Source organism: Argopecten irradians, chromosome 10, assembly GCF_041381155.1.
Source record: "Argopecten irradians isolate NY chromosome 10, Ai_NY, whole genome shotgun sequence".
NCBI lineage: Eukaryota > Metazoa > Mollusca > Bivalvia > Pectinida > Pectinidae > Argopecten > Argopecten irradians.
This window is the reverse complement of record NC_091143.1, coordinates 7,316,583-7,331,071: the sequence shown is the minus strand read 5'-3', so window position 1 is coordinate 7,331,071 and position 14,489 is coordinate 7,316,583. Positions and strand designations below refer to the sequence as shown.

General features: G+C 35.8%; 1 protein-coding gene across 1 annotated transcript; it reads right to left on the bottom strand.

The window, feature by feature from the left end:
- Positions 1-1,142: 1,142 nt before the first annotated feature.
- Positions 1,143-4,863, bottom strand: LOC138333012 (growth arrest-specific protein 1-like). The gene has a single exon (XM_069281108.1). It carries the CDS (start codon positions 4,096-4,098, stop codon positions 3,352-3,354), a length of 747 nt encoding a protein of 248 aa, XP_069137209.1. The 5' UTR covers positions 4,099-4,863; the 3' UTR covers positions 1,143-3,351.
- Between the last annotated feature and the right edge of the window lie 9,626 nt (positions 4,864-14,489).

Sequence of the window (14,489 nt, the reverse complement as noted above, 5' to 3'; positions counted from 1 at the left end):
AAGTATAACATTTCTTTTAATTATTTCAGTATTCCAAATTGATTAAATGTTTCTACATGAATGCAGACTCTATACCAACTAAGCATATTTAAGAATAATTTACGCCCCAGCAGAAGTGCAGTCAGCAACACGTATAGATATGTTACCTGGCCATTTCCGAATTTGTTATTGCAGCGAACGCATAACATATGAGACATATTCATATCACAAAAATACAATTTAAATCTAAATGTGTATATATAATGATGAGTCGCTAACATGTAAATGATAATATCATAAATTAAGTCTCTATCTAGTATTCTGATCTAGGCTGAAATCTAATATTTCTACCGAGCTGTAGTAACACTGCAATGTAAAGCGTTATATTTAAATTTTATATATAGCCTGTTTAATGGTGTCAGATGGTATTTCATTTAAATATCTGACAGCACTTTTTGACAAGTTTTTAACCGCGCCATGGTAGCATTATCTTGTGATTTGTGGTACTATTCTCGTACAGACAATGAACTGACACTTCCTAGACAATGCCATGACACTTCATATTTGTTCGAGTCCGAAATTAGCGGTATGCTATTGAATGGCGTTGTACCGAAATCTGTACTCAGCAAGGCGACCCGTGATCAAATCCAAAGTACCGTCAGCTTGATACATCAAATATCAGTAGCTCTACATTAGTTTTGTCATGATAAATACAGTACTACAACTTTGTATTTGTATATCACAATAACAGATATACAAGTGAACGTTAAGAATTATTTTAACACGTATAAGTAATTTCAATTTAGATGCTTGATTTACGTTCTAATGTAATGTTGAGTTTGGGTTGGATACCATAGTATTAGGCTAGATTCAAACAATCGCAATCAACTTAAGCATATAGGAAACAAAGGTCTGTTATTTTTGTAATGAAATTAAAATGGAAAATGTGAAAAGTAGTACAAATGTATATACAAGAAGAAAACTTTGATAATTTTGATTGAATATGTGACCTTCTTCCTGTAATTGTTATTGCCGTGCCATGCTGACTACACTTGCCTAATCCAGCCTATTACAGATCTCATTGTAAATGTGTTTATGGCACACACTGTGAACATTGTTCACCGCCCCGCGTTTCATATTTAACAAACAACAAACATCTGGAATGTAATGTCTGATATTGTTACAATATTCAAACAAGTCAGTGTTGGAATGCATCCGATGAAACCAAACAAACAACAAAAGAACAAATATATTTGTGTATATACATGACAATCACATTCCACTCCTTAGCCTATCTTCATGTGATAAATACATTAATACAATACAAATGAGATTTATCTCAATTCCATCATCATTTCCATCTATATATTCACGACTTTAGAGATCCACGTTTTATCGTTGGTTACAAGAAACTTTTAGGAGAATTCGAAGTTTGTCTTCTTGTAACAAACAGAAAGCAATAATACAATAACGTCTATTACGTAACGCAACTGCATGATATTATTTCAGGACCAGGCCTAAACCATACAATTTGAATGTGTATCAAGAGTTAGATTTCTGTTTTTCATATTTCAATTTGAGATTCAGCCGTTTGCTCATTTGCTTATGGTTTTCGCGATATATTTGAAACATGCAACTGCGTGAAAATAAACAGTTCCTTGTGCATTCAGAGTTTGGAATTTTGATTTTGCCAAAACTAATCAATAAATATTTAGCAAAAGAAATCTATTCCAGAATCAGATTTCAAACTAATACTTGAGGTTAACGCAATATGTTTTAGAATAAGTTATATAAATCAGTTAACCTATAGACTGTCATTTGGAGGTGTCAATAGACAGAGTACACGTGTGACTGTCATATACATACACAATGAAATAAATAGATATCATTTCACAAATATATAAATACTGCCTGTATAGTAGCAATACATATCTCTACCATTTGAAAAATATAATCATAGCACATTACTTTCCTCCTAGGCTTTGTATATTATTTTATATATGGATTTTTCGGAAACATCATCAACATATACAGCACTATGAATGTCTTGCAAGTTCAAGGTGATTACTATAAATGAAGCTATAAATCACATGACTACCCTAAAACGAAATTATGCTGAGTCCAGCTGTATAAAAAGCAAAGATTGCTTTAAAAGATTTCAAATGAAAGAAACTACATTTCGTTACGTATTTTTATGTCTTAGCCTCGGCAGTCTCAGCAATGTACTCAAACTGTGACATGTTAAATGTGTATTTACACACAGTGCTACCGACATCACATGAAAGAATATGAAAGAAAATTCCTCGCTTCAGCGGTATATATCTATACTCATAGAGACACTATCCATAAATCACAGGAATATCTTACAATCGAAGCTAGTAAGGCCGCCTCCGTGCCCTGTATGCGATCCTCAAGTCGGGATCCCGCGCTTATGATTTTTTTCACAGCTGGCACAGAAGGAAGAAAGCATTGGCTATGATGTTGTTTGTATGTGAGCAAGATTTTCTCCATATAGACGATTACAGAGTATACAGCAAAAAATGTGGCCAACTTCATCACAGGAAGTATTACGGGTGTTTAGCAAAATGTGTGATTCAGCAATATAACACATATTAACATGGCGCGAGGTCCTGAATAGAGATCATTAACCATTTATAATTCACAATAATAACCATCATTGGGAAGTAACAAATACAACGTCTTACAAGAATAGACTGGACACCATTCAACAACATTATAAACAAGTTAAGCTTCAACGATAAACAATGGCTATCAAGGTTCGACCATGGGGTTTAACTGTTACAGTGCCCTAATATGATATCATATATTTCCGAGTTGATTCATTACCGATTTGAGCAATTTCAGATTCTGTAGGAAAATGAAAATGTATGTCAAATTAAATTTTCGCATTGATAAATATAATTTGTACGCAAATACCGGTACAACATCTATCAAGGAAAAACATTACAATTCATTTCTATATTAACCACGAAATGTATATCTCTGTCAATATCGATTACTACGCATATCCGTATCAATTAAATCAAATCATCGCGTCATGGAGACATATAAGCTGAATCCTATAATTGTACCTAAATAGGTTGATTCATTGAATTCCAGTTATCGAATGACACTGATTTACTATCAGTGACAGCAATCTACAACAACTTATCGTCTGTTATCAGTAACAACATTTAACCTCCAGTGGAAGAAGGTTACATTTACCACGACTGGGACCTTCGGCAACTTCACAAGTTGATTGATATCTTCTTAGGAAATAAACGGAATATTTGTGATCGACTGAGTCTTAATTGCACTTTAAATGCTAATAATACCTCGCCTCTGAGCTCGTTAATGTCCCAGGTGAATGTGTCACCGGCGTGAAAGAGATCCTCCTAGCACGTGTCTCCACCACCACAACCAGGAGGCTATCATCAAGCCAACACATAGTTGTGAAACTGAGGATCTGTCGCCTCCATTGATGTTCTTCACTTGATATACTTTATTAAAACATAGCACATCTGTATAGTAACGGATACTCTTACAATCATACACTTCACTTCCGTCGCATTCACAGTTTTGTAACTTTTGCGCCTTGGCCTGTTGGTATAAGATTGTTACACTATTGTTACACCGTTCTGTGCATCTATCCCCTATAAATAATTTACCACAGTGATTTGTGTAAAATTCTAACGCCGTTAAACAGGAACTGTCAGCCTCACAAATCCATTTAGCCAGCGTACAACTGACCACCGAATCCCCGTCGTTTACACTATGAATGGCGCTGAGTACATCATTTGTGCATACTTCTATCCCTTGTTTCCTCTCCAGGCAATAGGGATCTCCACTACAGTTGCAGTTTATGAAATCTAAGCCGGCATCGTCCTCCGATGAGAGTAGAGATATAAGCGCCCTCTTACATGACGTGGTGCAGACATCAGTTTCATGAAATAGATTTTCTTTGCATCCTACAAAGAAGTGTTGCAGTGCCATGCCACAGCCTATCCTCCTAGCACACCAGTCTTGTACATCGTCACAGTATTCGGCGGACATGACAATACTACATAGCCAAGATTGCACGAAACAAAGTGACAGGACCCAGGAAGCACGAATAAACATTCTATGGACGGGTCGGACTTTCCAAGGACATATTCAACAGCCACACATCTGCATAAACAGCCAACGAGTTGTTGTGAAAATATTTAAAACATTCAAGTCACAAAACGTTTTCGCTGAGTGTTACCGTAATGAATAACGTGTACAGTCAGCTGTCCCTTTCAGGTATGCCAGTGGTTTTTGTCCTTTTTCACCTGAACAGTTTTATAAATCTGTTTTATAAAAGGTATTTTTCTCCCTTGAATGAGCAGTTTGAACGAAGCCGAAAGCCGGAATACTCCTAATAGTCCTGTAACAACAGCGAGGCCTGGATATCAGGTTTTGTTACACTGTTGACGATATAAAGAATGATATAGCTCACCTCGTTGTTGTGAAAGTTCAAATTACCACAGTGATGAGATTTCTAACATACACACCCATCCATATCCAACGGAACTTCATGGATCCTCGGTCAGAGGTATCGTCTGCTATTTCACAATTCGTGGCTTTCGTCGAATGTTTTGAACCAAAGAGTTTTAACATGTATACTTTGTAACTAATTCATCTGCTGTTTATCTCCATCAGGCGTGTTCGCTAACTTTTTGTAGTTTGTATGTCTTGTGTTTTCGTTAATAAGTGTCCAGCTGTATAAACCGGGATTCACAGTCACTTGCTACATACAACACAGCACTTCAAACTAACACGAGTTATTACAACACTGACACCACTACACACCGAAATGCCCCATGAATACTCCAGTAAGACTATTTTTGTAATCACTTCGCCCTCTGGCGGATTTGACGCCTCGCGAGAGGGCGTGTGTTATCCAGATCCACTGGCCGTTCAGCCAATACCATCGACTCTTCGCTGATGTAGGGAGTGATTGGCAGGTCTTAGGTATATGTAGCCCGTCGCTAAATGCCATTAATCATTTGCTGCCTTGTATATCGGAAGGCTGGCTCTGCAAGCGTATACTGTAGTTGTTCGCGATGGTACAGTGAATTCAGGTCCGGTTGTCTTAATATCATAGCAACAAACATATACTCATGTACTATATTTGTCGACAATATTCTATCTATCTTAAATCATTTTTATCAAAGGTCGATTTTATACTCATATACGATATACATTTTCAATATTTGCTTTTTGCAGACAATATTTGTTTTAAACCAGATATGAATAAAAGTTGTTAATTACATTAAGCTAACCATACTATACGTATTTGCAACAGGTATATATATATTGATGGGAGTAGACTATCGAAATCCCAGCTCGCCACCTCATAACACATTATCGAAACTTGATACCTCTTAACAGCAAAGCACAACATTTCGTGTATGAAAACAGCCGGCTACTTACCAACAACCGTTGAATTTAGTTCCTAAATACATGACACTCAGAGCCGTGTGCCTCGGAGTGCAACACACCATAAAGACCACAATCAACGTTATACGATCTATCGTTTATGATTTAGACTTAGAAGGGGATTTCGTTGTTGGTGAATACGAATGTATATATTGGTGCATGATAAGGTTTTCCCTTCGATGTTACAGATTTCTACTGAATGGAATTTACACTAACATACTCAGCATAGTGACAATGTATCTGTGTAGATTGACAGCTGCAAGCCTCGCTGGTAGAGATCTTATCAAGGGAAGATTTGTAGGTGAGATAACTTAACAGTAAAACACACGAGAAATTTAATATCTATTAACATAACACTGGCACGAGTAACCGATACAGTAACAATCTTCCTTTATCGAATACCTATACGGAACTGGCGAATCACAAATTTTCTGTGTACAATAGAAGACAACAAATAAATAAAAGTTTAGGACGTAAACAAAACGGAACATATTAATGAAATACATCCCTGTTTTTGTTTTTATTATTTTACTTTCTTATTTTCTAACTTGGCTACATTGCTTACATACACATTTTATGCCAATTGCATCATGCATTCAATGAAAAGCTGAAGACTACGCAATGTTATAATAATAATTACATTTCACAGTTATAATGTCTTCAGGTAAATAAATATTATTTTCCGTTCATTTTCAGGTGAATATCAGGTAAATTTCAGGTTAATTTCAGGGTCAAATTGACCCCAAGATACACTGCCTTTGTAATCACAACTGTTTCCTAAACAGTGTTTCTAATAGCCATACCTGCCAATGTATAGAATAGTATACAATGGTCTTGGAATGACATTGGAGATCCATTATTAGAGTAGATCTAAAAGTCGCTATTTTTGTACATGTATATTTCGATAGAGAAACTTAAAATGTTATGTTTACAATTTCATCTCTAAAATCATTTAACCTTGGGTCAAATTATGTATGTAGAGGAAGGTTACTATGGTATGAAATTTATGTTTGCATGTAATATTTTCTATATGTTTACTACATATTATATATCAATCTTTAGTATTTGTTTGTGTTTTTTTACAATTAGAGTAAAATTTATCTAAATTGTATCAGCATTGATTTGAAGTGATTAAATCGTACTGAGGTATGAATTAATTTTCAAAGAAAAAACATGTTAAATTGAGACAATTAGGTATTAGCTGAAGAAACCTACAACTGAGATGAAATACAGTTGTAGTATTTGAAATCAAATAGTTCATGGGTGACCTTTATAACATTTTGCATCATCAGTGTGGTAGTTACAAATTATGAACATATATAATCTGTTGTAACAAGCGAATAATTAATTGTCATCTAGCAACACATCACAATATATTATTATTTTTTTTAATTTTCGTAGGAAAAAAACACCGGTAGCGCTGCTCATTGTTCTAATATTTGTCATTTATTACATTTCCACTTGTGTATCATTTGAACACATGTAGGCGTGAAAGTGACGCTTAAATGCAAACTATCATACACGTCCTGATGGGTGAGTTTTATACAGGTTTTGACAGCTTGGCTGACGGTAGATTTACAGGACATGTGGAGCAGTCGAAAACAGTTACCTATACACACAGTGTATGTATATCCATACTCTCTTTCATCAACAATAGAAACATTTGATAAAAAACAGATAACTGTAACAATTCTACTTAAACTATGGTTTATTACTAACATTATCGTTAAACAACCATACATAAGGCATGCGCACGTGTTCTTATTAACATTTTTGTCATCAACAAATGGACAGGTAAGGAATTGTATTTCCTAATGAAGAAAGTAAAGGTATGCGTTCATATAAAGCGAGGTTCTTTTTGTAGGATCTCTTCCTGATTTACTTTTATATACATTTTATAAACCTTTCACAGTCAGAAGGGATGAGCATGATGATGCGAATTTAGGATGCAGAACATATATATCACTTATGTTTAGCAAATCAAAATCTTAAATAGAAAGTGTGCTAATTTTAGTATCGGACAAAAAAGGATAAGTTCATAACTCAGTGAATTAAATGTATTGATTGTGAATTTTTTAAACTTAGGTGTTTATATCCTTATTTCTTTTTATAAAATGTTGAAATAACATATTGTATTTGCTGATTTCAATTCAAAAGATTTATTGAAAATAATATGCAAATGGATTTGGAGAGAGATTCCCAAGCTAGTTCTTTATAAAGTATATCATGGGAGGTACCTCTGCGCAATTACGTTTTAATCCTAGCGGCTTCTATAAGAGAACAGACTCTTGCAGAAGTTTACGTTGTTCAGTACAATTATCCCATAAAACATCAGCATATTCTAAAATAGGTAAAATATAAGTTGTATTTACTGATGATTATTTTAGTCCATATACATCAATCATTCAGAAGATATACCCCTATATATACAAATATATCGTAATAACAAATGAATTACTTACATGGCTTATTTGCATATTCTAATCCAGATGTAAACTATATGTCTTACTCTCGATAAACATGGTTACTTTTATGTATAAAAATGCGAACAATAGTCAATGAATACGTTCTGGTGTTAATATAAGCTTACGCTGGTTGTGTTGTTTATATTATTTGTGATATAATTCGTATAATGCTTGTCACATCGTTAGAAGAGCGTCACATTACGTTTAAATTTAATACCGGCCAGACATAAGGCTACATGTAGCAACCAAAATAAATATATTATACATCTGATTTATTTATAGTTGCTGCTGTGTCATCTTCTCTGTTCTTTTATAATCAAAGGATTATCTTCAAAAAATCGAATATCTATTAGAATGTATCACGCAAATGCGTTAAATACATGTTTAATATTTGGAAGAGACTGGTGATTGTCATTATGCCATTGCTTATATTCTGTCAGTGAATCTGACTTAATAATATATGAAAAAGTATCGTAATACAGTGCATCTTTTAAGTAAAAAGGAGCAGGTTAAATATTAACTTTTTTTCGGACGCTGGTTTCTATGGTTATTCTCATTTTTTCACCGATAAGACTTCCGCGATCATAGCAATGTCCCGCGAAATCACGAAAATAATGTTAATGTCAACTATGGCAGACTTGATTACTCTCTACACTCTATATAAAAAAAACTATGTGAATCCCTATATATAATGCAGTAAGACACAATTACTGTTAACCATCCATATATATCCCAGATTTACTATACTTGCACATTAATGTAGGATTTCCGTTTGATGTATCACTGATAGTTTTATCATTAATACTTGTATGTTGCATGTTATTGTCTCAGTCACACCCTTGGATTAATTTACATCTGATATAAAGGGAAATAAAAGAATTGAATTGACACCTAAACAGTTTGATAGTATTGCCTTGCCAAAACATACATGTAACATGGAAATGAGATTTCTGTATCAGCACAGAAAACAATCGCAATTGTTTATTTCAATTTTGATAGAAATATGAATTCGTGAGTAACACCACAAAAAATAGAATATAACATAATACGCCTACTTTTTAATAATCTTAATTTCAATACATAATATACGATATGGTAGAAGTCGCCTAGACCATTTGTGTTTGTTAGGATTACATAAAAACCCCTCCCGAAAGTGTTTCTTTTAACCACACAGTAAAGGTTTTAATCAATATGCAACACTTGAGCAGACATTTGAAGAGAGAATGATTCCATTGTGAAGAAATGGCTCTTTGGGCTCCGGAAAATAGAAGCAGTGTGTTTGTATACTGCAGTAGCACGTACTTCAATGCAAACACAGGTGCAGTGTAAAGAACCCTACCGGTACAAGCCTGTGAGAGACTAAGACTATCGTCTCCGCACGGCACCGTAAGAGCACACTTCAAGCCAATACCTGGGCCAAATATGTGTTTCTTCCTTGATATACGATGAAAAACGTAATGAATAATTTCACACGAAAATAGAAATTTAATTGATGTCCTATAAATAGAGCAACTTCCCAGGTAATCATACATGCAAATGAATCACAGAACAAAGTAACCATTTTCTTTCATGCTATCTAAATACACATGCTAAACTATAAGTCTATCTAAAAGTGCAGGCGAACTAGTTAAGTGATAATGTATTGCAGGGAAATACTAATCACTGTGTAATGGAGATAGACAACATCAAACTGTTTAGCTTAATCTGATAGCATCGACACATTTATTTTTAAAACGATGATTTAATTTACAACGTGCATGGTTCCTCACCTTGTTATATCACCCCAAATGCTACCTTAGCTTCATCTCGATAGAATGTTAGTTGAGGCTGTGAATTCGTCTTTGTATCGATTCATCTTGGTATCCAACATAGATATGTTACCTAGTTTTCATTGTTCGACAAAATGGCTTAAACGGAATCATTCGGCGCATGCTCTTCGATCTTAGGAAGCGTTAAATAACCTGTATCTTCACTCAACGTACTCGTTATTATAACCTTATAAAAGGTGACTTGTTCTATATGATTACGTGTATATTAACTGTAGCAGATGATGGTTTCCTTATTCTGTACATTAAGTTCATAATTGTTCATCAATGCATAGTTAAATAGTTTGTATATTGAATCTATCGCTCACAACGCACGTGATCTGAAGGCAACCGTCCAACAACTTACTGTGTCTTTCTTTCTGATCTTTGTTTGTTGTTTTAATTCTATCAGCCTGGCAGCGTATTGAAAATCAAGCATTGGTATGTAACCTTAATATTCACTCAAAGTCTTAAATCCTGCAATTACAAATACAATGTAATTATATTGAGCGCCGATGAAAACGCAACACTTTTAAATTGAATATTTTTCCATTAAATGTTTTGTTCATATCAAATAAATCAATAATGTAAAACTTTGAGCACCTTACCTATGTATACAATAATGATTTGCATGACCGAACTTGCTCTCGTGCCGTGAAGCGGTCGATTGTTGAAAAAGTACCTATCTGCACGTGCACTCGGTATCAATGTACGCTTGGTCTACCCATTACACGTGTACAGTCCTAGTGGATAGGGAGACTGTTTCCACATTCAGATTTTGAAAACGACGTTTAGTTTGGAAAACGATGCCACGACTTACGAATATCCAGCGTCACGAAGTTAAGGGTATGTTGGCAATTGCGCGTAGAATGGGATGTTCGCCTTGTACTATTGTGAGACGATCATCAGCGGTACATTCAAACGGGTTCTCTGAATGATAGACAGCGCCCTGGGAGGCAACGAGTGACGTCGATCGACAGGACCGTTACATCCGGTCACCTATCTCCGTGACCGCTTCCAAACTGCCTCCCAAACGGCCAGAACAACGATAGGTACCATTTGAAGACGAAGTTCGGTTTCTACTGTCCGCCGACGTTTGCGTAGCGCCGGTTTAAAAGCATGTAGACCCTTCCGTGGGAACATGTTGACACAACGTCGACGTCAGAGTCGCCTGACGTGGATCCAGAGGCATCGACGTTAGCTCATGCGCCAATGGAGACGCGTACTGTTCACGGATGAATCCCTTAATGTAGTATAACGATGCCTTGATATGGAAATTTAAAGATTTAAGTTAAAGTAAGCTATATATAACTTGATAATTTGATTGACCAATATGAATATATCTTCATGTAGTTGATTTAGGAACATCGTCTATGTCCATGTTGCGTTTTTGCTCTCTTTGTTTTAATTTGAAGAAGTATCCCACTTCTGACACCACTTGTTGCGTTTTTGCTCTCTTTGTTTTAATTTGAAGAAGTATCCCACTTCTGACACCAGTTGTTACGTTTTCACTCTTCGTGTAACCAAAATATAAATAAAGTTCAAGTTCAGGTTGTCAGGCACCGCCGAAAAATATTAAACAAAGTCCTTTTATGAGATATGTTTCCATTTATTCAAGTTGTATCAAATCAAGCTAAAGTTCAGGGTTTTCACTCAACAGCAACATCTACATACGTAAACTAATCCTTTTAACCAACTGTCCGATTTATCTAAACGCACTACAAACTAATCACTAACTACTATCATCTGACTGTCCAATGACTCCAGCTGTATCTCTTGGCTGACTCTCAACTAACTGCTCGGCAAACCTCCAAAGAACTCCAAAGAACTACAGCTATACCTCTCGGCTAACTCCAACCTAACTCCCAACTCCAAGTGTCCCCTTCCCTTTTACCGACTCTAATTTACATCTCTATTCTTAGACTACTATTATTAGCTAGATACTCTATTCTAAGGATACTTATTAATAAAATGCTATTCTTAACTAAACAATCTAAACTAAGGATATATATTTATAGGATGGCTATGAATACACATGCATACCTAAAATAGAATGGCCCCTGAACTCTTTGTGACCCTGGCCAAAATTAGACCTAGCACATAGATACCATAACTAAAGATAGAACAATACTGAATATGCAAATTAAAGACTGTCCCATGCACCACATCTCTATCTGCTGCTAAAGATAGGCATTGGAATCACCAGAGAGCATAAGTATATAAATAACTCCAAAACTAAGACAAGGAAATCCCCTATCCATTCTTAGCTCAATGACCGACCCTTGCTACAGACAGCTCATTAGTTAGGCTCTATAGATACACAATTACTGACCCCTTTATTTACATATCATCTGAACTACAGTGCCCTAATGTTCTCACCACCATTACTACATCATTAGCGCTCTCAGACTGACCACAGCCCTTTCTAGTCTACAAATGGCTCGGTTTACAGCTGGCGTTGACCATAACCGCCATCTCTATTTAACCCCTACTGGTCTGCTGACCCAATAACTACAAACTAATTGGACATGCTAATTGTTACACCAAATTAATGATCCTAGTGACCTAATCTACCTGTCATAGAGACTAACAATTAAAACTACTTAAAACTACAATTATACTCAACCTTTATACACTAAAAACGCCACATCCATATAGGAAGTTATTTTATATCTAGGAAGTTGTTATTCAATCATTGCCTGACATCATTTTAGGGAATCGTGATCTTTACGCCATTCCTGCTTCTGGTATCGAATATACAAGAGACTCGAGATATTCTTTAAAAACACTCCACAGACACTCCGGACACAACATACACAACAGACACTCCGGACACAACATACACTACAGACACTACAGGCATGACACACTTCACACCAGGACACCTTGACAGATACCAACACTATAGGAAGCATGGAAATTAATTGTATGAACATGTATTTTAGTAGACGGAGAAGTTATTATTGTAATTCCCGTCAGGACGTATAGGACTATACGGTCCTTTATCCACTATACTAAATATGCATATGGAACCAAATAAAAACAATGCAACAAGAAGATAACACCTTCATCGTAATTATTCATCAACCACAACTACCAAAAATATAAACCATCAACAACATAAAAGCTTTATATAGATACATGACAGCTTCCATCTCGGTAATAGTGACGGTAGAATTTGTGTGTGGAGATGACGGGGAGAGCGATACGTCGATTCGGGCGTCCGCGAATGTGACCGTAGGGATGGTGGCAGTAGTGTCATGGTGTGGGGAGGGATATCTTCGACCGGAGGACGCCCCTTGTTATCATGGACGGTAATCTGACGTCACGGCGTTACATCGACGAGGTCCTACAAACTACCGTTGTACCGTTATCATCCCTACGTCGACATTCTACAGCAAGACAATGCTCGTGCGCACTCAGCGAGGTTGACCAAAGGCTTCCTTAATCAACAGAACATTCAAACACTGCCCTGGCCTGCCTTCTCCCCTGATCTCAGTCGGATTGAACACTTGTGGGACCAGTTAGGTCGAGCTGTGAAACGACGTCAGCCACAAACGCAAACGTGAACTTGAAATTGCCCTCAGGAGGAGTGGAGAAACGTTCAATCAATTAGAATTCAGCGTCTGGTTCGGTCCATGCCACGTAGGTGTCGTGCTTGTGTGGAGGCAAATGGTGGCCACATCAGATATTGAAAGCGTGAACATGAATTTGGGGGTAGCGTTGAAACGTTTGTCTCATCTCCATTCACGGGCAATCTTTGACTAACTCACTGGTAGGAAAAGACTCTCGAAATATATATCTTTGTAATGAAATAAAGATTTTTTCTGTAAACTTTTTGTTACCATTAAATGTTGCATATTATAACAGTATTGCGTTTTCATCGGCGCTCAGTATATTTTCATATTGAGTGTTGTATCTTTGAGTGATAAGTCCCTGTCACCATATAAACAAATACCGTGCATTTTTAAAAACAACTGATTTTTGGGATCGAAAAAGTAAAATAAAAGAGAAAACAACTATAGTGCCACACTAAACTTGATATTTATCACCTGGACAATAATATCGATGTACAATCTTGTACATATCAAATAATCTCCTCTGCTTTTGTTACAACTACTTCATTCAATATAGGCATTGAGCCATAGATTTATTCTATTTGTTGGCATCTTCTATTGTGATATGCATCTTTTAACAGCTAGTGGTATTTCTTAGGTCTAACACTTCAAGGAAAGCAGGAAAGTAACTTTATTTTAATATGTTCATGTTTTACATGTATAATTTATGTGCACTGTACAATTATCTATTTATTAATGGATAGGAAGTTCAACTTCATGATTATTATCAGTTTCAATTAACTCTTACAAAGAAATACAAAACGTTCTGACTTCAAGATCATGAACAGTTTTTTTAACATACGTTTGGACAGCCACAGACGACATTACAAAATGTTACATCATTGTTGGCGTACAAATCATTTACAAAGCCAATGTTTCTGCATGATCAAGGAGTTTGATTTAATGCTTTTAGATTTCTTGTCACCTAGCCCATGTGTGGGTCGGCAGCTTTTTCTCGTTGCTTAACTTCATGAAAATATCATCTTTAAGTTTGCTTCAAACAGTAATTCGTATTATGAATGTTGAGAAGTATGTTATCAAAAATATATAATATTTCTTGAAATGTGCATTAAAATTCAAATAGGCTTGAACTGCACTGCATGTTTTCATCTTGTGGCATAATAATATATATATTTTGTGATGTCACCTCTGATTTGCCGATA

Excerpts from the sequence above, each read along its gene's own strand:
- LOC138333012 (XM_069281108.1), bottom strand. The coding sequence starts at position 4,098 with ATGTTTATTCGTGCTTCCTGGGTCCTGTCACTTTGTTTCGTGCAATCT.